General features: G+C 39.2%; 1 protein-coding gene across 2 annotated transcripts in view; it reads right to left on the bottom strand.

Moving 5' to 3' along the window:
• The window catches only part of LOC126425014 (uncharacterized), a 124506-nt gene that overhangs the window by 40336 nt on the left and 57228 nt on the right, over positions 1–26942 (bottom strand). For both annotated transcript variants that reach the window (XM_050087922.1, XM_050087921.1), the window contains exons 3-4: positions 17985–18118; positions 3898–4000 (exon numbers count right to left, since the gene is read on the bottom strand). In XM_050087922.1, the coding sequence (XP_049943879.1) occupies positions 3898–4000; positions 17985–18118 (237 nt within the window). The remainder of the gene's footprint in view (positions 1–3897; positions 4001–17984; positions 18119–26942) is intronic.

Raw genomic sequence — 26942 nt, forward strand, 5'->3', positions numbered from 1 at the left:
CTAATAGGAGGAACAAAGTTAGAACAGGTGGACGGTTTCAAGTACTTAGGATGCATATTCTCACAGGATGGCAACATAGTGAAAGAACTGGAAGTGAGGTGTAGCAAAGCTAAGGCAGTGAGTGCTCAGCTACGCTCTACTCTCTTCTGCAAGAAGGAAATCAGTACCAAGACTAAGTTATCTGTGCACCGCTCAATCTTTCGACCAACTTTGCTGTATGGGAGCGAAAGCTGGGTGAATTCAGGTTACCTTATCAATAAGGTTGAGGTTACGGATATGAAAGTAGTTAGGATGATTGTAGGTACTAGTAGATGGGAACAATGGCAGGAGGGTGTCCACAATGAGGAAATCAAAGAAAAACTGGGAATGAACTCTATAGATGTAGTAGTCAGGGCGAACAGGCTTAGATGGTGGGGTCATGTTACACACATGGGAGGAGCAAGGTTACCCAAGAGACTCATGGGTTCAGCAGTAGAGGGTAGGAGGAGTTGGGGCAGACCAAGGAGAAGGTACCTGGATTCGGTTAAGAATGATTTTAAAGTAATAGGCTTAACATCAGAAGAGGCACCAATGTTAGCACTGAATAGGGGATCATGGAGGAATTTTATAAAGGGGACTATGCTCCAGACTGAACGCTGAAAGGCATAATCAGTCTTAAATGATGATGATGATGATGATGATGATGTACGACACATTTTGGGAACTAATCCAATTTTTTCTGTGCTAAGCTATTTATTCACGTCATTTACGATGTGAGAAGTGCTGTAGTGTTCTCTTGTCTTTACTTTAACGTATAAAAACACACACAATTTTTAATAAATGATTGATCTTTACATAGTGCTAGTAACAAAATTTGGAAAGAACTTTTTTAGGGTTTTCTTCTGGTCCATTTGTGCAGAAATTCACACACAATTTTCTGTGCACAATACACAATAAAAATATCAAACTTACGAAACCAAACAGTTACAAACATATTTTTACACGTAGCCAACAGAGATATAACGCTACGGTTCATCCACAGAATATGTACACATTTTTACAGAGGGTATTTATCTTAATAATGTGGATCAACACTTGCTTACCGCAGCCCCCCCCCCCCCCCCCCCCCCCAACACACACACACACACACACACACACACACACAGGGAGGGAGGAGAGGGGGGGAAAGGGGGGGGGGGAGGGAGGGAGAGAGAGAGAGAGAGAGAGAGAGAGAGAGAGAGAGAGAGAGAGAGAGAGAGAGAGAAAATGGTACATTTTTCTATGTGTCACTGTTTTTATACGAGTAGATTGTCAATATAAATCTGCTGCAAGAACTGAAGATATATTCACATTAAAGAAGAAGAAGAAGGTAAAACATAAAATGAGAAACTGGAAACTATATCAGTGAATTTCTTCAAATGCTTCGAAAATATAATTCAATACAAAACATGACTCAGAGAAAAGTACCATTGTAAAATGTATACATAAGCAAATGATAATGTAGATTATTAAGATACGTACACTCTGTAATAATGTATATGTACTCCACGTGCAATCAATGCAGAGAGGTGTGGGAGAGTGTGTGTCAATACATATAAACTGTGTGGTTTTGTATATTACAGTTAACACAACAGAACAGAACAGTGCAATACCTCAGACCCTGTAACATTGAGAACAAACAGCAAAGCACACAGAAAATGCATGCAAGATAAAAATAAAATCTTAACTGGTTGCAGAAATGTTGTGTCACAATAAACCCATTACATAAACTACTTTAAATTGCAACTGGTGGCAGATCCTACTCAACATTACCATTTAAAAGAGGGACTTTTTGTTCGAAGCGACACGGTCAGGTTTCATACAACCCATGTCCTTCCTGTTAACTGCCACTTATCCTTGCGAATTGAAACACCATCCTCTGTTTTGAATAAGAATCTGCGAAATATAGAGGGAGAGTGGTTACAACACATAAGAGTACAAGCAACAGTTCCTAACTTTCAAACTGATAGTTACTTCCGCAAAAAGGAGAGGGGGATATGGTGGGCAAGGACCCACGGAGGAGAGCAGCTCACCTGTTGTGATGTCATTAACACTGGCTTCATTTCTGCACTTTTCTCAGCATTATTAATAAAATGTATGTTATGTTTTCAGATGTCTAGGCAAATTGACAATGCTATTGTACCACACCATACTTTGCAGTTACCCTCAGAAAATGTTGAGATGGATGATATTGTGACAAAGCCAATCTGAGTTCAGACAACAAGCATACGTCACACCACTGCTTGCAGCTTCAGACAATCAAAGGGCTAGTCTGTGAAACATTGCCCACAAAGGCAGAATCCACATTTGACAGAGCATGGGAAGACATAGTGTCTGAAACTGTGGTGCTATCAGTTTATCTCCAAAAGAGCCCTCCCCCCTCCCCTCCCCCCAAGTAAGAAATGAGATTGTTAATACTGCATTTAATCATTACTCAAGGGGTCAACCTAAGTATTCACCTAGTTTATTACTTAACTGTTTTCTAACGTCAAAATCAGTGCCCGCTTACTAAATTTTAGAGGTGTGCCTTTTCTGTTAATTCGTGGAGTGTGAACCATTCTCTGTTCAAAACTACTTTAGGATTGACGCTCCACAGGATGTAGTAGCATGAGGCTCATGCGGGGGCATCATCACACGTTCAGCCAATTTCCTAAGATCTGCAGCCGCAGCAACCACCTGCAACTGCTACGCAATCACTTCCACCACTAACAACACTAGTGGCTTACTGTACGCTTCAAGATCCTTCTTGACGCAATTCGCTTTAAGGCAGATCCCTGTCCTGTGGGATTGTTCATGGTCGACTGAGATTTTCTTTTTCATTTCTTAATAGTAATAGTCTGAATATTTTATCTTTATTCCTACAGTTTAACATGCAATACCAAATATGTCAGTAGGAACAAGTAGGGTACGTATTATTCAGAGGAAATGTTCAATGTCACTCACTCGGCCTGGGGACTGACATAAGATTTCAGTAGAAAGAAATTGTTTACAGGCTACATGCCAACAAATTATTGTTCTCAATAATGTTTCCAACTGTTCTGTTATTGAAAAGATGCCTACTGTAGCAAAATAATTGTGGAATATGACTGACTGGATTCAGAGTTGCAGTAAACGATGATTGTGAGAAGTTGGAGATTAGGAACTAATATCTCTCCACGAATTGTTGTTCCCCAGATGCAAAATCAACAGTCTAAAGCATATGGTCACTATGTTGCCAACTTGTGATTTCCGAAAGAGTAAATTTGCCCCCAAGTTAAAGGAATAATTTTTTTCTGTTGTGTTATAATTAAAAAGTTTGATTAGAAAATGTAACAGAAGTTTAAGTATAAACCACTTGCTCTGTTTTTTCTATTGAAATGTAAATTGGCAACCTGTTAGCTTTTGACGTGCAAGTAGAGCATTATGTGTCACATCAAACTCAAAACTATCCCGTATTACAGATGTCTCACAGTTCCAGTTTGTAGCAGATAAAAATACAATATGTTTTTCAGACTTTGTTCCCATAAAGTATTCACGTAAGTCCAGTAACAAAAAAGTCTCCTTAATGTCAAAAATTTGGTGACATTGTCAAGCTCTGTATTTTTGTGAACTTTTCATATATTGTCTAAATAATTCGTTGCCATAAATAAAACTAATATGAAAACACAGTGCAGCTCTGCATGTTTCATCTTTACGCAGGGAATATTTTGCGAGATTGAGTGATGTGTGTTCCGTGCGGCAATTCCGCTCTGTGAAGCCACATGCTAATCCCAAAGCGTCTATCCTCGAGTAATTTTGAATAGAGCACAGAGCAACCTACTCCCCACAGTTGATGGCAAGTAAGCAAATTGAAAGTACAGATTTACATGTGTGTAGAGTGCAAATTTAAAGAAGACACACCTTTGAAGATGTAGTTGTCAGTCGTGCTATGGTTTTTTCTGTTTCCTGATGCCATGCTTGGTTATACAGGAAGTAGCACATGCTTTGTGTGTGGATGTAAAACCTGGAGAAAAAGAAACAACGTAGTTAACAACCAACACGTGCCGGGAACTATAAACCACTCTAAATATTTGTAAACTTAACTGTGTACTATAAATGCAGAATAGGAAATGTTATCACCTGAAAGGGAAAATCAAGGCCAATGAACTGATGGCACTGGATAAAAACTGCCACAGTGCAGGTACAATGTAGTCATGCATATGTGTTGCATGTGTTTTTGCAAAATGTAAACCTTCACAACTGAAAATTTCACTCTCATTAAAATTTTCTGGTCTATTCTCCTATGTTCAAACAAATTTCTACATCAACAGGTACAGTCTGCAAACCACCGTGAAGCGAATGGCAGAGTGCAAGTCCCATTACACCAGTTATTAGGGCTTCTTTCTATTCTATTGGCTAATGAAATGCATGAAGAATGCCTCTGTGCATGTTGTAATTATTCTAATCTTATCCTCATGATCCCTATGTGAGTGATACGTAGGAGGTTGTACACATTCCTGGAGTCGTCAGTTGTTGCCAGTTCTTGAAACTTTGTTCTCAGGATAGTTTACTTCTATCTTCAAGTCTGCCAGTTCAGTTCCTTTAAGTATCTCTGTGACACTTTGCTACAGGTCGAACAAACATGTGACCATGCGTGCTGCCTTCACCTGTACGTTCAATATCCCATTAGTCCTATCTGGTATAGGTCCCACAAACTTGAGTAAATTATAGCACCGGTTGCACGATCAATTTGTAACCACTCTGCTTTGTAGACTTATTGAGTTTCTCTAGCACTCTACCAATAAACCAAAGTTTACCACCTGCTTTACCCAAGACTGAGCCTAGGTGATCATTCCATTTCATACCCCTACAAAGTGTTACATCAAAGTATTTGTATGAGTTGGCCAATTCCAGCAGTGACTCATTGATATTGTAGTCATAGGATATTATCTTTTTCCATTTTGTGAAGTGAATGATTTTACATTTATGAACCTTTAAAGCAAGTTGCCAATCTCTGCACCACTTTGAAATCTTATCAAGATTTAACTGAATATTTATGCATCTTCTTTCAGACAGTACTTCATTATAGATAACTGCATCATCAGCAAAAAGTCTGAGATTACTATTAACATTGTCTGCAAGGTCATTAATATACAACATGAACACCAAGGACCTCAACACACTTCCCTGGGGCACACCTGAAGTGACTTCTACATCTGTTGATGACTCTCCAGCCAAGATAACAGTCTGCATCCTCCCTACCAAAAAGTTCTCAATCCCGTCACAAATTTCACTTGGTATCCCCATATGACAGTACTTTTGACAATACGCTTAGGTGTGGTCCTGAGTCAAACACTTTTTGGAAATAAGGAAATACTATTACTACCTGATGCCTCGATCCAAAGCTTTCAGCAAGAGAAAAGTGCAAGTTGGGTTTCCCATGATCGAAGTTTTCAGAATCCATGCTGGCTGGTGGCATGGATTAGGTCATTCTGTTTGAGATACCTCATTATGATGAGATCAGAATATGTTCTAAGATTCTAAAGCAAATTGATGTTAGGGGTATTGGATGGCAATTTTGTGGATCACTTCCACTACCTTTCTTGTAGATGGGTGTGACCTGTGCTTGATTGAGAGATCTACAATAGATTATAGTCAGAAGAGGGGCTAAGTCAGCTGCAAATACAAAATATAATCTCAAAGGCATTCCTTCAGGGCCCTGGAGCTTTGTTCATTTTAACAATTTAAGCTGTTTCTCAACACCACTGATACTAATACTTATTTCACTCATCTTTTCAGTACTATTATTTATTATTATTATTATTATTATTAAGCATTACAATCCATGAAGGCTTTTTGCTGCAGAATGGACAATGTTGAACCACTTTGCTCTGTCTTTACAAGTAATTTGCCACTGTCTGTCATGTCCTAGTTTTCTGAGATCGTCTTGAATATTGTCCAAGTATCTCATGCGTGGGCGTCCAAGAGGTCGTCTTCCGGTGGGAATCTCTTCAGTCACTTTCTTGATGGTCCTGTTTGGTGGTGCTCTGATGACATGCCCTATCCATTTCAGTCTTTTGGCTTTAATTTTGGCCACTATATCGGAGTCTTTATATAATTTGTAAATTTCATTGTTATTTAGCAATCTCCATTCATCACTGATCCTATCTCTTATGGGTCCAAATATTTTTCTCAAAATTTTTCGCTCAAATACTCTTAATCTGTTTTCCTCTTTTTTTGTGAGAGTCCAGGTTTCAGATCCATAGGTGAGTACTGGTATGATCAATGATTTGTATACTTGTAGTTTGGTGTTCCTAGAAATTAACTTGCTTTTGAAAACTGTCAAGAGACTATAGTAGCATTTGTTAGCCTTCTGAATTCGTGATTCTATTTCAATTTTTATGGAGTTGTCAGAGGTTACTATTGTACCAAGGTAATTAAATTCATTTGTCTTTGTGAAAGCTGTGTTATTAATTTGCAGTACATTATTATTTGATGGATAGCGGGATAAGATAAAGTACATTGTTTTGTCTGTATTCAGCTGGAGGCCTGTGCCATTTGTGGCTTTAATTAATTGTGCAGTAAGAAGCTTCAAATCATTCTCACTGTCAGATAATAATGCAATGTCATCAGCGTATGCTACAATGTTAATTTTGCTTTCCAGTTGTGCTCCAATTTGTAGTAGCTTTACTTTTTGGATTATTCTATTGATTACTATGTTAAAAAGAACTGGTGAGAGTGAATCCCCTTGTTTGACTCCAGTTTTAACCTCAAAGTCTTCAGAAAGTTTGCTAGCTACTTTTATTTTGTATTTTGAGTTTAAAGTGCAAGATTTTATTAAATTTATCAATTTGTTAGGGATGCCAATCTGCCTCATGCACTTCCATAAATATTCCCTGTTGATACTGTCAAAAGCTTTTTTAAAATCAATGAAAAGCATATGTACATTTTGATTGAATTCATATTTCTTTTCACCCAACATCCTTAGGACATATATATTGTCAATAGTCGATCTGTTAGGTCTAAATCCACATTGGGCATCATCTAGGGAGTCTTCAACGTAAGGGCTTATCCTTGCTAACAGTATATTTGTCAGAATTTTATATGTTGTGTTTAGTAACGCAATTCCTCTGTAGTTTGAACAATTTGTTGGGTCCCCCTTCTTGTATATAGGGCACACAACTACTTCTTTCCAATCATGTGGGACCTGTTCCTGCTTCCAGATGTTGGTGATGATTTTGTGTAAGCAGTTTACAAAAGGAAATTTACTGAGCTTCCATATATCTGTGTCTATACCATCACTTCCAGGAGCTTTATGTCTCTTCAGCTTCTTGATGCTTTCTTTAATTTCTGCTAAGCTGGGCTCTTCGTCCGATGGGTCAGCAGTAAGATATTCATTGTCATCTTCCTGAGAGACGCTTATAGTTGGAGCATTTAGTAACTCATTAAAATATTCCTTCCATCTGTTAGCAATGTCACTTCTTTCTGTTAGCAAGGAGCCATCTGGGTCTGTTATGAACTGTCCATAATTTTTTATATTCCCACTTTTAAACATATTTATGCTCTTGAAAAATCCTCTGGAGTCTGTGGTACGGTCATTCTCAGCTCTTTTTAATTTGTAATTCATAAAATCCCTTTTCTTTTTCCTAATGAGTTTCCTGGCAAGTTTCTGTTTCTCTTCAAAAATAAGTTTGTTTTGTGTTATTGGTTTTTGTAGGAATTTTTCCCTTGCTAATTTTCTATCTTCGATAGCGTTCGAGCACTCGGCATCAAACCAGGGGTTCTTAGTTGTAGTAAAATGTCCCAAAACTGAGGTAGTTGCTCGTGTGATACTTTCTTTCAGAGCGTTCCAGGCTTGATTAGTATCATCATTGTTAATTTTACTTTCCACTTCAGGTTTGTGTGTTTCTAATTCTCTAATGTACTGGTTGAGAATGTTTGGGTTTTTCAGTTTCATTGTATTAAACCTAGGAACACCATTTAATTTAGACCATTTATGTCTTGAGAGTGAGATCTTGAACTTGGCTTTTACAAGAAAGTGATCCGAATCACAGTCTGCTCCCCTTTGACTTCTGATATCATGTATGCATTTATGATGTTGTTTTTCGATTAATACATGATCAATTTGATTTTTTGTGATGCCATCTCTTGAAGCCCATGTTTGTTTATGTATATCTTTATGTGCAAAATATGTACTTTTGATCAACATGTTTTTGGAAGTGGCAAAGCTAATAAGTTTTGTTCCGTTTTCATTACTCTGCTGATGTAGACTATGAGGTCCAATTGTAGGTTTATAATGATTTTCATGTCCTAACTTGGCATTGAAATCTCCTAGAATTATTTTAATTGAATTTTTCGAGAATGTATCATATACCTGTTCCAATTTGTTGTAAAATTCTTCTTTAATATTGTCCTCTTTATCCTCTGTTGGAGCATGGCAATTTATAACATTTAAAGTCTTATATTTGCATTGAATCGTAATGTGAGATATCCTTTCATTCACTGCCTCAAATTTCCTAATAAAAGGTAACAATTTGTTGTTTATTATAAATCCTGTCCCTAGTGCATGTATTTGTGTATCATTTCCCCCATACATTATTGTATACTTATTTTTGTTTATACTTCCATTACCCGTCCATCTGGTTTCTTGTACTGCAACTAAATCCATTTTATACCTTTCAAGTTCCTGTATGACATTTATCAGTGATCCTGATCTATAGAGACTTAATACATTCCATGTTCCCATATTCATAACCTTTAAATTTTGCAAGTTCGTCATCAAGTTTGGTGGCCCAGCATTCTTGTCATTCTGATTCGTAGCAATCCCTTTTCTCCTACAGGATCCTGTGATAGGGTCGCTGGCCCTAAGCACAACCCCCAACCTGGAGGACCAGGGTCTTGATTTCGGGGATGCCTACCCCTAGAGCAGTTGCTTTCACTTCAGCTAACTTTTCAGTACTACAAGGATTAAATCAGGGCAATCCTCACGGGTTTTCCCCTGTAAAGGAAAATTTGAAAAAGGAGTAAGAAATACAGGTTTTGCTTTGCTACCCTCAATTTCAGTTGCTGTCTTATTTGCTAGGGACTGGACACTAACTTTGGTGCAACTAATCGCCCTTAAACACGACCAAAATTTCTTTGGGTTTTGTGAAAGTCATTTGATAATATTCTGCTACAGTACTTACTGAAGGCTTCAAACATTGCCCTCTTGACAGCCAAACTCATTTCATTCAGCATCTCTCCCTCTATAGCCCTATGCTTTGTTTAACACCTATTATGCACTAATCTCCATTTCTTTAGAAGTTTCTTTATGGTGATTGTATACCATGGAAGGTCCCTCCAATTATGAACTGTTCTACTGGGCAGAGATCTATCCAATGCATGGTCAATCATTCTTTTAAATTTGAGCCATAGTTCCTCTACATGCTCCTGCCCTGTGCTGAAAGTTTCCAGTTCCTCACTGAGATACCAACCACTGATTACTTTGTCTAGTTGACTGAACCTACATATCTTTCTGCTAGTTTTAGTTGTCCTTTGTTTTGGTAATCATCACTGATGAAACTGCATCATGGTCACTGATACCAGTTTCAAAGTGGACATCCTCAAAGATATCGGGCTTATTTGTTGCCATTAACTCCAATACATTTCCATCATGAGCGATGTTCCAAACTATCTGTTGTAGGTAGTTTTGAAAGAAGGCATTAAGTAATGTTTCACAAGACATATCATCATGCCCACCACTAACAAGACTGAAAGTTTCCCAAACTGATTGTTGGATTATTAAAACCTCCACCGACAATTACAGTATGATTGAAGACACCTGATGTTTTATCCTCATCTGCAGTACTTTTTCAAGGAGGTTGTAGCATCTGTGAAAGTTGAGATTTGCACTCTGATCCGCTACTGGCAGTAGTAAATCTCATTTCCACGTGGTCCTTTCCAGAGTCGTGATGTCACACTTTTTCAAAACTCTCACGTAATTGGTCATTTTCTGTTGCTGCCATCCAATTATAATAGCCCCAAAAGGAAAGACTGGTAAACATCTTATTCAGAAATGGTAACGAAATCCCAATCAGTTTCACAGTTTGGTATTTGTCCACTGGCATAAAAAGAGTCGACACCACAAAACTTATTGTGCTGTTTAGCAGTCTGTGAAATTCGACATTTACCTCCATTACTGACTGTATAGCACTGATATTACTGACCACAAAGGAAATATGCGAAAAAAAAATTGAATATAGATGTGGTGTACAAACACATTCAGAAGATACCGGAACTTCCAAGGTCGGCCTAGGATGCTAACAAACTGTGGCTTAAAGTAGGAATTTGCTGCACGCAGTGTACTTGTGGAGACATGTACGTGGGTACTACAAAAGGAGCGGCGGAGAAATGACGAACTTGATGGTAACTTTAGGTAGGCAGAAACAGATAGATCAGCTGTTGCAAAATACTTTGCAAAGAAGAGGTTACTAGTTACAATCTTTAAGATTCAGGTACTGGCACCTGCAAAAATATATTGTGGTAGGCTGTACAGAATCAGGAGGAGGAGGATGTGAAACTAAATGGTACCTCAGCTATGATGGTGGCGAAGATGTTTACCAGTCTCTCACTGCAGGGCAATAGCAATAGCGGACAACACCAGCTGACAATGGTCAAGTTGCACACAAATTATGGACATGTGTGATGTTACACCTTAGTGCGAGATCACTTGGAAAGAAATGAGCCAGTGTATAGACTAGACATCCACAGAAGTTACTACACCTGATTATTCATTATTCCTCCACAGATCGGTAGGAAACTGGGTTTCTTCAAGAAATTAATTGGTGCACAGTATCACAGCAGTAAATATCTGAAGTCCCCTTTCATTAATTAGCTCTTAATATAGGCACTGTCTGAAAGATCAGTAATATTTTCTGTCTTGGTTATGAGCCTTTCAATCACTCAAAGCCTCATCTAAATGGCAAGTGGCTTCCTTTACTCATTCCACAATATTAACAAAATTCAATATTATCTAAGATGGACAAAATATTCAGACTTCATTAAGAACACAATAATTGCTATTCCAAAGAACACAAGAGCTGACAGGTATGAATATTACCACACTATCAGTACAATAAATCATGGCTGCAAAATAATGACACCAATTATTTACAGAGCACCGGAAGTGCTGATGGAAGCTATCTTTGGGGATGATCAATTTGGATTCCACAGATATCTAGGAACACTCGAGACAGTGTTGAGCCTACAACTTATCATAGTAGATAGGTTGAAGAAAGAGAAACCTACATTTATAGGATTTGTTGAAATACTACACAAATTTAAGGCCATCACACCATTTACAGTTTCTTTATTGTTTGATAATTTAATTTTGATTCCATTTGGTGGGTACATAAGCGGACAAGGGGGGAGAAAAAAAATTCCTGAGTTTTTCGCACATTTCCTGGTTAAAAATACACTTTTTCCCTAGTGAAAGTACACTTTTCCCTGGGTGAAAGTATGTTTTTGTCCATGTCAAGTAACAATAAATGGTAAAGTTATTATACACCAATACAGAACTTCACAGCACTTTAGAAAATGAAACCTAACAAAAAAACAATGTGCTTTGGAAACATCTTTCATGTGAGGCAACATTTACACTGCATATTTTCGTATAATAAAAGCATAAACACAAATCCTACCAAATACACCACGGTAGCTTATGAAACACTGAAATCGAGAGTGCAATGTGCTTTTGTTAGTCAATCTAAGCTAACAACACATGATTTCACCAGCCAATGACAGCACATTTTCAGGGCACCGGACATGTGATACAGTCAAGCAATAGCAACATTACTGTTAAGTAGCATGAACACACATATACGGAAAGTTAATGCCTTAAACTAATACACATGCAACATAGCTACAAGAAAAGCTAAGCTTTCACTTATAATATTGGTTGTCAAAATGTTTTTGCTGTTTCTTTCCGAGGATGTGGTTAGGTAGGATCCTAAGAGCACAGTTTAAATTGCAGCAGCTGAATATTTATGATGAGCATGATTATAAATTTCACTGTGGTGCAGCGAACATTTTGTGGGTCACCGACTGAACACATGTTCCATCAAGCACCCAGAAATGTAAATTATGTGTGAAATTGCTCAAGTACTAACTTTACTTTTTTTTAAAGGCTAATTATATTTATTGCCATCAATATTGCATAATCTGTAATGCATGGAAGAACTAAAATAAATACGAAAAACTGAAACTTGGCCTTTTTTTGCCCGTGTTACCCTTTAAGATATATCAAACAAAATATGCTTGTAAAATTTTAACTAATTGCATAAATGGGTCTTTTGGTCAAATTTTTCTAAGTGGCTAGTCCTAAGTGAAGTTTTGAATGAGAGTCTAACACTTCATGATCTAAGAAATTCCTTACATGTTCTCACTTGTAACAGAATTCATATTGCGTTAAAAAAATTTTACTTTGAAAGTAATGCTTCTCAAACCACCATTCGCAATACTTTCCGGTGACCCATCAGAAATGTAAACAGTTGTGACATCACACTCATTGAAATAAGGCCCACGAAAAAGATGTGTCAAAAGCACCTTGTTGTTATGAAGTATTCCATAGTTTGACACATTTTGCTGTTGGCAGATGCTTGTATGTACACTGTGTTTTGTTGTATAAGTGACACATTTTCTTCGCAACTGAAGTTTCATTTTGGTGTTATTCTCTCATTTATGCTTTACTGGTGTGTTACTACTCTGCAGTAGCAGGCTAAACTAAAATTCTTTGTTGACGTATCAGTTCTTACCAGTCAAATTTACAGAAAATTAACTGAAAACTAAAACAATGAAAAATTCCCAGAATTTTCAAAAATGCCTCATTTTTCTGGATTACCCCCAAATGAAAAGATTCCCAGGTTTTCCCCTGATTTCTTGGTTGTATACAACAAAGATACTCATGTCAGAATGCTGCTATATTCATTATAAGAATGATCTCCACTGTCTGACAGTGAAACACAAAGACATGTTTGCTTCACTACTTTCACTAACAAAGAGATAGAGGGATTGGACAGTACTTACCTCAGCTCAGTACAGCCGATAGATACACAAAAAACAGAACCGAAAATTTACGTTCCTAGCTTTCGGAACAAATGTTCCTTCATCAGGGAGGAGAGAGGGGAAAGAAAGGGAAGGAGGGAAAGTGGATTCAGTTACTCACAACCCAGGTTATGAAGCAACAGGGAATGGAAAACAGGGAGGGTAGGAAGGATGGAGGCATGGTTGTCAGAGGGAAGCCAAAGATATTCTACTGTAAGTACTGTGCCAGCTTCCAACCAAAGAGGGTGCATACAGAAGTAAAGAGGTATATAGTATAAAGATAAACACAACTATGTAGGATGAAAATGTGTGAATGGCTAAAGAGGAAAGGGAAAGAGGAGAAGACTGAAGAGTAAATGGGAGTGAGGTGGTTTAACGTAGGTTCAGTCCAGGTGGATGGTGAGATGAAAGGATGTGTTGGAGTGCAAGTTCCCATCTCCGCAGTTCAGAGGGACTTGTGTTGGGTGGGAGAAGCCAAATGGCACATACGGTGTAGCAGGTCCCTAGGTCCCTAGAATTATGCTGGAGGGCATGCTCTGTTACTGGGTACTGGACATCTCCTAGGCGGACAGTTCGTCTGTGTCCGTTCATGCGCATGAACTGCTACACCATCTGTGCCATTTGGCTTCTCCCACCCAACACATGTCCCTCTGAACTGCGGAGATGGGAACTTGCACTCCAACACATCCTTTCATCCCGCCATCCCCTTGGACTGAACCTACGTTAAACAACCTCACTCCCATTTACTCTTCAGTCTTCTCCTCTTTCCCTTTCCTCTTTAGCCATTCACGCATATTTTCATCCTACATAGTTGTGTTTATCTTTATACTATATACCTCTTTACTTCTGTATGCATCCTCTTTGGTTTGAAGCTGGCACAGTACTTACAGTAGAATATCTTTGGCTTCCCTCTGACAACCATGCCTCCATCCTTGCTACCCTCCCTGTTTTCCTTTCCCTGTTGCTTCATAACCTGGGTTGTGAGTAACTGAATCCACTTTCCCTTCTTCCCTTTGTTTCCCCTCTCTCCTCCCTGATGAAGGAACATTTGTTCCGAAAGCTAGGAACATAAATTTTCGGTTCTGTTTTTTGTGTATCTATTGGCTGTACTGAGCTGAGGTAAGTACTGTCCAGCCCCTCTATCTCTTTGTTAGTTTTTGTTTCACATCTATATATGAGATTTTCCATTAATCATTTAGATCACTACTTTCACTCTATTACTTCATACGGTGTTTTATATCGGGCTACTCTGTGCACACATGAAGAGCATTCTTTGCCTAGGCAGTCAGACTTATCAGTAGTGTCAGTTTTGGAAGTGTGTAGACCATTGTTCAGTTGTCTATAAATTCTAGCACTTGCTATCGTCGTACATATATTCTGTTGTAAGTCTCCTCCTTCAACAACACACGTTTCACTTAGAACAACTTCTTTGTAATTGAATCACAGAAAGTAATAGTTCCTGATTCTTCTGGAGACATGCAAAAAAGGGAACTTCTAGAGCTGAATACCTCATGGTCAATATGGTTCTTTGAATGTTTTGCTGGAGAACACAGTTTGTATGTTCAACTGGGAATCAGTCCAATCATAAGTTGTTAGTTCATTCACTGAAAACAAAACTGTCAGTCAAATGGTGAGTGAAGACAGTCTCACACGAGGCAGATAGGCTTTATCCACTCCCTAGCCAAATGTCACCGGTAGGTTGAGACATGTCTAAATCACAATCCAGGAGAAAACCACTTAGGGCAGGGTTGTCATCAGCATGTGCACTGAAGAGCTAGCTGGAAACATTGGCCAATTGACAAGTGACACAGTGGCAGTTCGCAGCAGCCCTTACGTATGCTGTCAGTGTTTTGCTATGTGACCTGGTGTCGGCAGACACACCCTTCCGCACCTTGACTTCAAAAGACGTATGCATAATTATACCATGTGATCCATAAATATGTCCAGTAACACTACAAGATGTTCCATCTTGGGATTTGTTGTTAACAATGACACATTTAGAAGAAACTGCAATATTAATTCAGTAAACACGAGATAGAAAAACGATATGCACTTTGATAACACTTCCGTAATCACTGTACAGAAGGGTGTGCACTACTCAGCACTTCCTGGTTTCAAAAGGCTTCCAGCAGATCTGAAACAATTGAGTGATAAACCCGAAGTATTAAAAACCAACCTGACAGGTTTCTTTCTGCAAACTGCTTCTATACTGTACAGGAGTTCCTCACAGACGTTGAGAATTTCTTACTGTGAAGTGCTATTTATGTTTATACTCTGTTTCTTTCAATCTTTAACTAATTCTTTGTTTATAAATATTGTAATCGGCTTTCTATAAACTATGTACTGACTCTTCCATGAGCAAGTAGCTATGGTTCACACATTCGACAAACATACGACCATACTCAAAATTTCCCACTCTAGTATTTTGCCCTACTTTTGCTTTAAAACTCCTCATTCTGTTCATGTAGTGCAATTTGTTATAATTAATCACTTTTCTCTAAGTCTTCAAAGAGGTCTTCTATATACCTTCATCGGAGTGTGAACACAGTGGCATGTTGACTATAATAATGATTTCCGTCGAGTGTAGTGCTTATTTTCAAACAATTCTTGCTATTCCGCCTACAGTTTTTTTTAAATTTATCATATGATATGCAATAAGACATACTGCTCTCATGTAATAAAACATATGTCCTGATGTTAAACAGATTTAGTCTTCATTCTGGTAACTACACTGTACCCTATTTTATCTTTAAAAAGTTGCTCTAAAATTCTGAAATACAGGGTGTACATAAAGTCCGGGAACACTTTCAATTATTTATCGCACATTAACCAAATATTGTACATATGCCATTTTGAAGAGAAACCCAGAAAGTTCCCTAACAGTGTGTGGTGGATGGTACTTCTGGTACCACTACCTGATGTCCTCTACCCGGTTCCATTCGCAAATGGCATGTGGGAAGAACGATTGTCAGTAAGCCTACGTACTGGCCGTAATTTCTCAAATTTTTTCGTGATGGTCATTATGTGAGATGCATGTGTGTGGAAGGAGGTAATACGCTGCCCGACTCTTCCTGGAAAGTGCTTTCTCAAAATGTCAATAGCAAACCTCTCTGCGATGCACACTGCCTCTCTTTAACATTTGCCAATGGATTTCGTTGAGCACCTCGGTAACGTTCTTGTTCAGACGAAACAATCCCCTGACGGAAAGCACTGCTCTTCGTTGGAACTTTTCTATCTCTTCTGTCAATTCTACCATGAAGTTTTGAAGATAGAATTATGATTATGATGAGATTTACGATTATGGTGAAGTATTGAGCACATTTTTTTATGTACTGTAAGGATGAAGTCTGTGAATTGTACTGATTGCAGAGTTCTGTCCTAAGAACACAGTTAAGATTTAGACTTTGGAAATACCACTGCCGACTCCTTTTAATTTAAACAATTTTCATGCTCATGATGATAAGTGACAGAACAATACATGCACAGATTACGTAAGACTTACACGGGTTCAAGGATCTCCTGCTTTTCCTGTGGTTAGCGCCAGAGAGCAGGGTGAAATGGAGGATGCACCATAACATGATTTACAGGAATTTTTCTAATGTACTCTTGTTACTTACTAGATATATGGAAATATACGATAGTAGAATGTGTGATGAGAATTTTAGCACATAAGTATTAAGCAGGAAGGCAAGTGAGTTTACGCATGTGAGATACCGCTCCTGAACCCCATTCCTTTCCCATTTCACGATGTAGCTGCTAGTGGATCCAGAAAGTGAGTGGAAGGGAAGAACAGGCATATGAGGAACACAGAGACTACGGTGTGAGCCAATTGTTAGTGTGATCAAGAAGGAAAAGAAGTGTAAATGCTGGAAAAGATAAACTGGCACCAAAAATGGAAATGAGAAGTGTATATAATTATAATTAAAAAAGTAACTATGTTTCAGCCAATATTTGAGGGCTAATTTTCTTAACAGAAAGGAGGAGACTGTAAAGGATAAAACCATAGGAGAACTTTGAGGAGAAATTTTAGCTCCGGACTGCAACAAGGGCACAGCTAGACACCAGGTGCTGGTCATTTAACTGCCCGATCAGCTCCCGTGATGTCAGACTACGAGTGCCAAAATCGGGCCACAAGCCACGGACACAGGTTGCAGCGAGTCATTGCCCTGGTGCGGTCAGCAACCCTCAGCAGCACCAAGTCTTCCGTGACACCGTTCTGGATGTCAGTGCCCTGGGGGCCGGACTTTGAGAAACCTCTCTGGCTCGACTGACTTCTGTGCTGTCGAGATTTTCTGCCGATTAAGCCTGACCCCAGCCATTGCCCTGTTTCAAATGGCTCCGAGTGAAACGAAAAGGCTGCACCTTCCGCAACAGTGAGTGCACGGAACCAGTATCTAGCCACGTGCGTACCAGTCTGTCAGTGTGTTCAGCCAGCTGTGTCCACCTGCCAGTACAGGACCCTACGACTGCTGCTACCACAGCCATACTGCACTTCCATGTAACAGCAAACCGACATGCCTCCCCTTCTACGCTCAAGTGTCAGCCACTTTGTTATTATGATCAAATTATTGTACAATTTACTTATAATCACGACAGAAACTTTGCAACAAAAATGTTTTAGTATTTGCTTTCACACAGGTAGAAATGAGAAATTTGCTAGAATTTCCTCACAAATTACTGAAACCACTCACTTGATTTGCAAGATATCAGATGACATATATTTATAAAAGTGCTAGAGATAATAACAAAAAATTGTCCACTTCACCTACCTGACACATAGAAAAGATGAATAACCTTTAAAGTAATTTAACTTTTGCTACCTATATTCAATACTAGCAACAAATGTTGCATATTACTCAGCAGTAATTTTAATTCAGTCTGCTGTTTTAAAGACCTTGCATCATGAAGCAACTACTAGTCAAACCTACTTTGAATAAGTATCAAATGCAGTCTGGTTCATTTCACGCAGGCATGCTTTGTCTTCAAATTGGCAGTTATGCTTCTCGAGCCCTGACATCTCCAGGAAACAGTCAGAAAATCGCAGAGCCAGATCACCATGGGTCTGCAACCATAAAAACAAAGAATTCTCATTTCCAAAGGAAAATAATAATAATAATAATAATAATAATAATAATAATAATAATAATAATAATAGAGATCCATCACAGCACTCAACTAGAAATATTTGACGAAACCATTGAAAATACAGATCAGAATGGTTCCATCACATAATTTTATACATCAACAAATTTTCCTACTTTTCAATTCATTATGCAAGTTACAATTACGATAGCACAATAAAATTCACCTACAGAACCCGTACGAACAGTATAGCCTACTTCAATCTTAGACAACTGCATTTTTGCACTGTTCTTTTTTTATTTATAAGTAAATCTACAGCATTACAGGGTGCGGCACTTAAATCCAAACAAATGAAACTATTTTTTTAAAACCAAATTTATTAAAACAAAATACAAATGAAAATCATTTTGAATATAAGTAGTGGTAACTTTCAAGAGTAACATTACTTGATGTAAACCTCTTCAGCCACAATGACCATCTCCAATCTTGTCCTTAACCGACTGCACACACTCTTATAAAACAGCGCTGTACATATTCACGAATGCTGTTTCCATAGCAGTGCATAGAGATGGAACACTAGCGTGCCTCATCTTACTGGTAACTGTTTCGACTATGCCCCAAACATATTATTAGAGGGAATTCAAATTTGCGCTATTTGGGGGCCAGAACTCCTTTGACTGGAACATTTCAACATTATCCGAGAGTCAGTTTTGGACTAAATGGCTCGTATGAGGTCCTCCTCTGCCATCCAACACAATGTTTGCTCACTGACATTCAATACTGACGTCAATTTCTTCAGTGATTGCCTCGGGTTCTCCGAAATCAGTGCCCGAGCCTTTTAGATGACTGCTGCAGTACGTGACACACGTTTCCTCAAACGAGGTTTCCTCGACGGGTTAGCGAAACCTTCCCCACACTTATCCAAAGCATTATACTTGGCCACAATATCGTAAACAGTTGATCTCAGGTACTTGAAAAATTTAACTACTTCAGTGGGCGAATGCCCAGTGTGAAGAATTGATAATCGCAACTCTTTGGTTGTACACTACACTTTTCCATAACACCTCAGCCATTTTGAGGTTCTGAGTGTTTACTAGATGCCTATGGCTTTCAAGAACACCAATCACAATGTGGCACGAAATTCAAATCTAAATTTGTCCAGATTTAACAGCCACACCCTGCACTGCACAGGATAGGGGTAGTTTATTGGAAGAAAACTAGTTTACTTTAAAATTAAACTTTTTTTTTCAATAACTGCCTTCAACTACTATAATTCTACAAAGAAAATGCATGTGTCACAGCTCTGCATACTTTTCTGAACACCAATTTCAGAACGTGTGAACAACATTAAGATCATTCTTGACTTGCGTTTGGTGTTCTTTATAAATGTTGTTTATTTCATCAATCACAAACCATATAAATGAGAAGATTTGGTGTGGCTCAGGGTAAGAATATGTGGCTTGTTAAATGTACGTTTACATGAAGACCATGAGTTAACTTAACAGCTGTCTGATGGCTCGCATTGGCACCATATTACTTGTGCTGTAACTGACCTGCCTGAAAATATCTTGAAGGCATTGAGGAATGAAAGTGTGTGTACCAAACAAGTTTCACATATCAGAACAGTATTAACAAAATGTTGCTGTAGTCATTAGACAGTTCTCAAGTAGCACAAAAGAGGTATGCTTAGTTTCTTGAACACAGGGATTTCCTTTATATACTCTGTATTTATGTACTTATCATGTTGTAGTGACCCAATGAAATTTAATTTTTTAACCTTGCTCAATTAAAATCTGAAACTTGAACTGCATGTTTTGCATGACATAACACCACATATTGCTAATTCCCCCAACTCAATGGAGTTTGCAAACACTTTCTGGGGACCAGTGAAGCCAACATGTTATTTTTGTATTGCCAAATTCACACGGATCTACTACACTGTGCTATGCTTACTAGATACGAGAATAGAAATATCAAATCATTCTTTACCGATTTGATCTCTGGAAATTTTACAACGATTACCATCTCATGAACATAAAAGCCTTTGAACTATTAAAGTCTCAAATGTAGAACAGAACATACTCCATTATAATTACCTGATGAACACTGGTTGTTTTTTAATTTATTTAACTTTTTCCTAAGGTCATCTTGAAGGAACAATCTTAAATGCAGCTTCATTTAAGCCCAGAATGAATATCAATTATTAAAATACAGGAATCAACAATTTCTGTAATTCTCTATTTGTTTATTTGTCTGGCAAGATTAGGGCTTCTGGGTAATCACTTGCATGTAAGCAGGAATCCTCAGAAAATCTGTTTGCAGGTCTCAAAGCAATTTGCACAGCACATAAGTAGCAACAACAACAACAACAACAACAACAACAATGATAACAATAATCCCTTTCTACTTCTATAGCTTCTAACTGTACTGTATTATTTTCTAATTTTCTCTAAATCAAGTAATTACTACAACAGATTTTATTAATTTGTTGCTTTTACTGTGTCTCTCAGCCCCAATAATCATTCAGTAAAAATTTGATGTTAACAGGATGGATATTAATGTAATATCTATGCTCCATTACTTTAGTAATTATATAAATTGAAAAAAAGGGGGGGGGGGAAGTTGTGATGTGCTGATATGGAAGCTGAGAAAATGTTAGCACAAGAAGCTTGAATGCAGCACAGCTTTGGATCAGATGTAAGTTTATGGGCAGTTTTTTCCACAGACACATGGGTGAAATGGAGAGGGGCATTGAGAATGTTTCAAAGTACAGATACAGGCTGGCAGTACAATCTCTGATTGCAGTTATTGAAGATGCAGTTGTTTAAAAACTGATTAAGAGCATGGAGAGTGGAAAGTCATGTAGCCTGTCAGATTTCTTCCACTAACTGAGCACAATGAACATTTTACTGCAGCCAGCCCTTTTCTCAAAAAACTGGTTAGATATTGTGGCAAGGTCTTCCTTCAACTCCAGCCCAACTTCGAAGTCCCCCTCCCCAAATTGGTATACAATTAACCTTTGCAATATCAAGGGAGAAGGTATTTTACGCCTACCTTTCAAAAATAGTGTAGTTTAGTCATTTACTTTATATTTCAAAATTTTCCGAAAAGATAATTGTTGTTATTAATGATTTATCATACCAGATTCCATAATTGTTTTCAATTTTTCTATAAACCTTAACCCAAAAATTTATGTCTTAGTAGTGAGTATATCATTCATATTTCAGGTTCAGGACACTTCTTACACATCTATGTATCTTTAAAACATATGTTGTGAATAAAAGGCACCAACATTTAAAGTTTTTTTTTCTTTTCTTTTTTTTTTTTTCGTTTACAAAGTACCTTCTTCTCAGTGTGCACATTACAGAAAATGCATGGGTATTGCTAAAATTGTGCTGACAGATATTTTCAGATTCTGCACTCTACTTATGCATCAGCAACTATTTAAAAAGTATGTAGTTAATAAAATTTAACAATAGTTATCAAAATTTAATTTAATTTTTATTTTTATTTATTTATTTTTTTGGGTGGTGGGCGTGAAGTACCCTAACCTTAGTATTACAAGTTTTGGAAAATGTGTTGGTATTGCTAGTGTTAAATTATCTCAAGTCATTTAGTCTGCATACATACTCTTACAGCTTAAATCACAGCGCACTAGCTTGCGAGACAGAGACGAGCTGGACAAAGATTGAATCTGTAATCTTAAATCTGGCACACTTTAGGGCAGCTCTCCACACTGTTTTGACAACTGCTGGGCTGATCCCCAATCCCTGCCTTACCTCACTGTTAGAAAGGTGGATTCCATACCACCAACACAAAGGTGAGGAGCACTACATCCCAATGCCTAAAATATCCTGCCTTATTGATTTTCTGTATACGACCTCTGCTACTTTGTTGTTTTACATTTCATTTCTTTTTCACTCTTTATTACAACTTTATAACATTTCACAATGAGCAACTTCTTTATCTTTATAACATTTGACAATGAACAAATTAGTGCTTACATAGTGAACCCAGCATGCATCAAATATCTGAGTTCTATATCTGTGCCTGTCAGGTAGCAGGTGCTTCAGCTTCAGCTTCAGGAACGCAGTCGGGACAAAGGGAGGTCACATGTTTGGCACGACAAATGTACTGGTCGCAAGCTTGACATGCGTAGTTCTCCTTTCTGTCCTCCTTGCAGCCTCACAACCCGCACCTTGAATTCTTCTTCACATTTTTTGGCAGAGGAGGTGCCACAACTTGGCTGCTGGAAATAGGAACGAAGTTTTTGAGGTGCTGTTGCAACAGTTTAGGAAGGTGTCTGAATGCCTGCTCACGTTTGTAAAGCTAACCTCAAAGAAGGGTGAGGGCGAGGGTTTTGAGGAACTGTGGACATGTAAGGATTGCCTGAGGCGAGTTGCAGAAGTAGATCACTTGCGCATTGATTCCAGCGATACTGAGTAGCAAGAAGAAGATCCGAGTGGCCATCTTCTGCAAGTTCAGCTCACGCCGAAAGTTCTGCACAACTGATCGACGGTGTTGATACTTTGGTCTTACTGTAATAGGTGATCACCTCAGGCTGCTTCTTGTCCCCAGTCAATTTGTCAATATAAGCCTTAGGGTGGAAGTTGGAGAGAAGAATCACGACCTCCTCCTTTTTTGGAATGTAGGACGCCAAGGTAATCTGGTTCTGAATCCGAACATGCTGCTGCAGACTGGGCAGATAGTGGTCTGAGTGAATACCTTAGGGATTTCTTTTTTGTTTTTCCTAACTGTTCCAACCAGGCTCATCTTGTGCTTGGTAGGAGTGTAATGGCCAGCGGAACAATGGTGTACCAGTTGTCCATCGTTAGGTTTCTTCCCAATCCAAATATCTTGGCCCTGAGGTGTTCAGTCACATCAGATGGGGAGTTGCTGTTTTGGAAAGCTCCGTCAGGTTGCTTTCCAATGCACACCACTTTGCAGCATGTGTAGAAAACCTCAAAGTTGCACATGATGAAGATCTTTATGCCGTACTTGGCTCACTTTGGTGGGATGTATTGAATGAAACAGCATTGGCCCAGGAACTCTTCCGTTTCTCGTCGAGAGTTACACTGCTACCGAGGATGTACTGTTCTGGCAGTTCTTGCTGAACTAGTTGAAGGCTTCAGGGATTGGACAAAGTTTATCTTGGGCACACTATGCCAGTCAGGTACAGAGATCATCAAAGATGAGACAATGCAGGAGGAATCCAACTCAAGTCATGGCCACCATCAGGGGGAATATCTCAACACCAGTCTCATTGGTGACCCAGAAGCTTGCCAGGTTCATTCGTCCAGCTACGGATCCAAACACATTAGACAGAGAAGCCTGAGGAGAGCCATGGCCACAGGTTTGTCCATCATCCCATCATCCTGTACAGGCTATCTGTCCTGGTCTTGTAGTTTTTGGTCTTTCTTCTTGTTGGTGCAGTTGATGATGATGATCTGGCCAATCTCTGGTGTAACAGAAAGACTAAGGGCTTCCTTGGGAGTCTTTGCATTCTTTGCGTTTCTCTGTGGTCCAGGAGCTTCTCTGATGATGTTCCAAGATCCGATCTTAACCTTCTGCGGGCCTGGAGGATTCTTCACCCACTTGGTAACCCCCCTCCTTTGTTGTTTATTATTATTATTAATTATTATGATTAGGGTGCAAAACAGCTACGGTCATAAGTGTCCATTCTGTGGCTTAGTGAAAGATAAAGACAGGAATTTAAATCAGCAGCAATGGGAGCGAAACTCAAGAAAGAGAGAAACTAAAAACGAAAGGAAATCTTAGGAAAGTGCTATTGAAGGGGGCGTATTGTTTTCCCCAAAAGTTTATAAATTCAAGGACGCAACTGGCTGAGTACGCATCATCTGCTAAAAGTGAAGATATATCAAACAACTGCTGCAAAAGAGCATGTAGTGGATTAAAAAAGGGGCACTGAAGTAAAAGATGACTCACCGTCCATGATTGAGAGCAGTGGGGACAAAGTGGGGGAGGATCACCACTTAAAAGATGTCGATAGCTAAAAAGGCAGTGCTCCATATGGAGTCTAATTAGAATTACCTCCTCCCGACAACGAGGCCGGATGGAAGAGGTCCAAGCACAGGCAAGAGGCTTTATGTCTCGCAATTTATTATCTTGAAGTGCAGACCAATGTGTGTGCCATAAAAGAGCAACACATCAATATAAAACATCAGCAAAGAGAACCATGCGAATAGCAGCCGAGGAAGAGAGACAGCAAGCAGCCTTTGCCACTATATTGGCTGCCTTGTTTCCACGTATACCAACATTCCCTGGGACCCAGAGGAATGCCACAGAGATGCCATTCCAAGTGGAGCATGTGGAGGCAGTGCTGAATCCAGTGAACCCAAGTATGGACAGGATACAGAGCTTGGAAGTTGAGAAGAGAGCTGAGTGAATCCACGCATATAATATACTGTATCCCCTGATGGCGACGCATGTATTGGACAGTATGGAGAACAGCGTAAAGCTCCGCAATAAATACCGAACACTGGTCAGAAAGCCAAAATCTGACAGCGGTGTCGTCAATAATATAGGCACTCCCGACACCAAAGTTGGTCTTGGAGCAGTCATTGTAAATAGATGTGGCATCCTCTGCTTAAGATTTCATATTTATTTGGCTACTAGTTTAGACATTGCATCAACACCATCTTCAGGCCCGTACACTTTGATGATATCAATTGTGTGCAGCTGAGTATAAGAAGTCCGCGGTGAGACCAATACGTGCTCCACATGGATGGTGGGCAGTAAATATGAAATCTTAAGTACAGCTGGACGAGTTTCATTTTTAATAAAAATTATACCAGCTGATGTCCCACCATCATCCAATTCAAATATGGATGTACGAAGACCTCTTTAGTAGGTCAAGGAGAGGTGAGGATAGCGCAGTATTTACCCATCAGGTGCACAGTGGGCTTTCTACTTTTCCGTCACTCAGATTTCCTGAATAATTCGTTCATCATTCCAAGTGGAGCATGTGGAGGCAGTGCTGAATCCAGTGAACCCAAGTATGGACAGGATACAGAGCTTGGAAGTTGAGAAGAGAGCTGAGTGAATCCACGCATATAATATACTGTATCCCCTGATGGCGACGCATGTATTGGACAGTATGGAGAACAGCGTAAAGCTCCGCAATAAATACCGAACACTGGTCAGAAAGCCAAAATCTGACAGCGGTGTCGTCAATAATATAGGCACTCCCGACACCAAAGTTGGTCTTGGAGCAGTCATTGTAAATAGATGTGGCATCCTCTGCTTAAGATTTCATATTTATTTGGCTACTAGTTTAGACATTGCATCAACACCATCTTCAGGCCCGTACACTTTGATGATATCAATTGTGTGCAGCTGAGTATAAGAAGTCCGCGGTGAGACCAATACGTGCCCCACATGGATGGTGGGCAGTAAATATGAAATCTTAAGTACAGCTGGACGAGTTTCATTTTTAATAAAAATTATACCAGCTGATGTCCCACCATCATCCAATTCAAATATGGATGTACGAAGACCTCTTTAGTAGGTCAAGGAGAGGTGAGGATAGCGCAGTATTTACCCATCAGGTGCACAGTGGGCTTTCTACTTTTCCGTCACTCAGATTTCCTGAATAATTCGTTCATCATTCCAAGTGGAGCATGTGGAGGCAGTGCTGAATCCAGTGAACCCAAGTATGGACAGGATACAGAGCTTGGAAGTTGAGAAGAGAGCTGAGTGAATCCACGCATATAATATACTGTATCCCCTGATGGCGACGCATGTATTGGACAGTATGGAGAACAGCGTAAAGCTCCGCAATAAATACCGAACACTGGTCAGAAAGCCAAAATCTGACAGCGGTGTCGTCAATAATATAGGCACTCCCGACACCAAAGTTGGTCTTGGAGCAGTCATTGTAAATAGATGTGGCATCCTCTGCTTAAGATTTCATATTTATTTGGCTACTAGTTTAGACATTGCATCAACACCATCTTCAGGCCCGTACACTTTGATGATATCAATTGTGTGCAGCTGAGTATAAGAAGTCCGCGGTGAGACCAATACGTGCTCCACATGGATGGTGGGCAGTAAATATGAAATCTTAAGTACAGCTGGACGAGTTTCATTTTTAATAAAAATTATACCAGCTGATGTCCCACCATCATCCAATTCAAATATGGATGTACGAAGACCTCTTTAGTAGGTCAAGGAGAGGTGAGGATAGCGCAGTATTTACCCATCAGGTGCACAGTGGGCTTTCTACTTTTCCGTCACTCAGATTTCCTGAATAATTCGTTCATCTTTAAAAATAGGGAAATATCTAGAGGAATCAGCGTGGTCGCCCACACAGTTGATGCAATGAGGGGATGGGGGTGAACCCACCCTCCTGGGCATCCTTGCCACAGGTAACGCATTTGGTCATACTGGAACACGACTGGCTGGTATGATTAAACCTCTGACACTGATAGCAACACTTAGGGTGGGGGATGTAAGGGTGAACTGAAATTATCTCACAGCCCGCTTTAAAGTTTGATGGAAGTTGAAGTCTGTCAAACGTCAAGAAGAGATTGCAGGTCGGTACCAATTCCTTTTGAACTCATTTCATTACTCAATGTACAGCCATTACTTCCTGATCAGACAGGTCTTTCTGAATGCCCTCATTCGATAATCCATTGAGTGATCTTGTATAATAAACCACCCTGCGTGAAGAAATTAAAGTACAATGCGCTTCCACCCGGGCAGGGAAAGTGTGTAGCAGTGTAGTTCAAAGCAATTTTTGTGCCTGGAGGGCACCGTCTGTTTCTAACAACAAGGTGCCATTT

Source organism: Schistocerca serialis, chromosome 10, assembly GCF_023864345.2.
Source record: "Schistocerca serialis cubense isolate TAMUIC-IGC-003099 chromosome 10, iqSchSeri2.2, whole genome shotgun sequence".
In the NCBI taxonomy this organism is placed as follows: Eukaryota; Metazoa; Arthropoda; class Insecta; order Orthoptera; family Acrididae; genus Schistocerca; species Schistocerca serialis.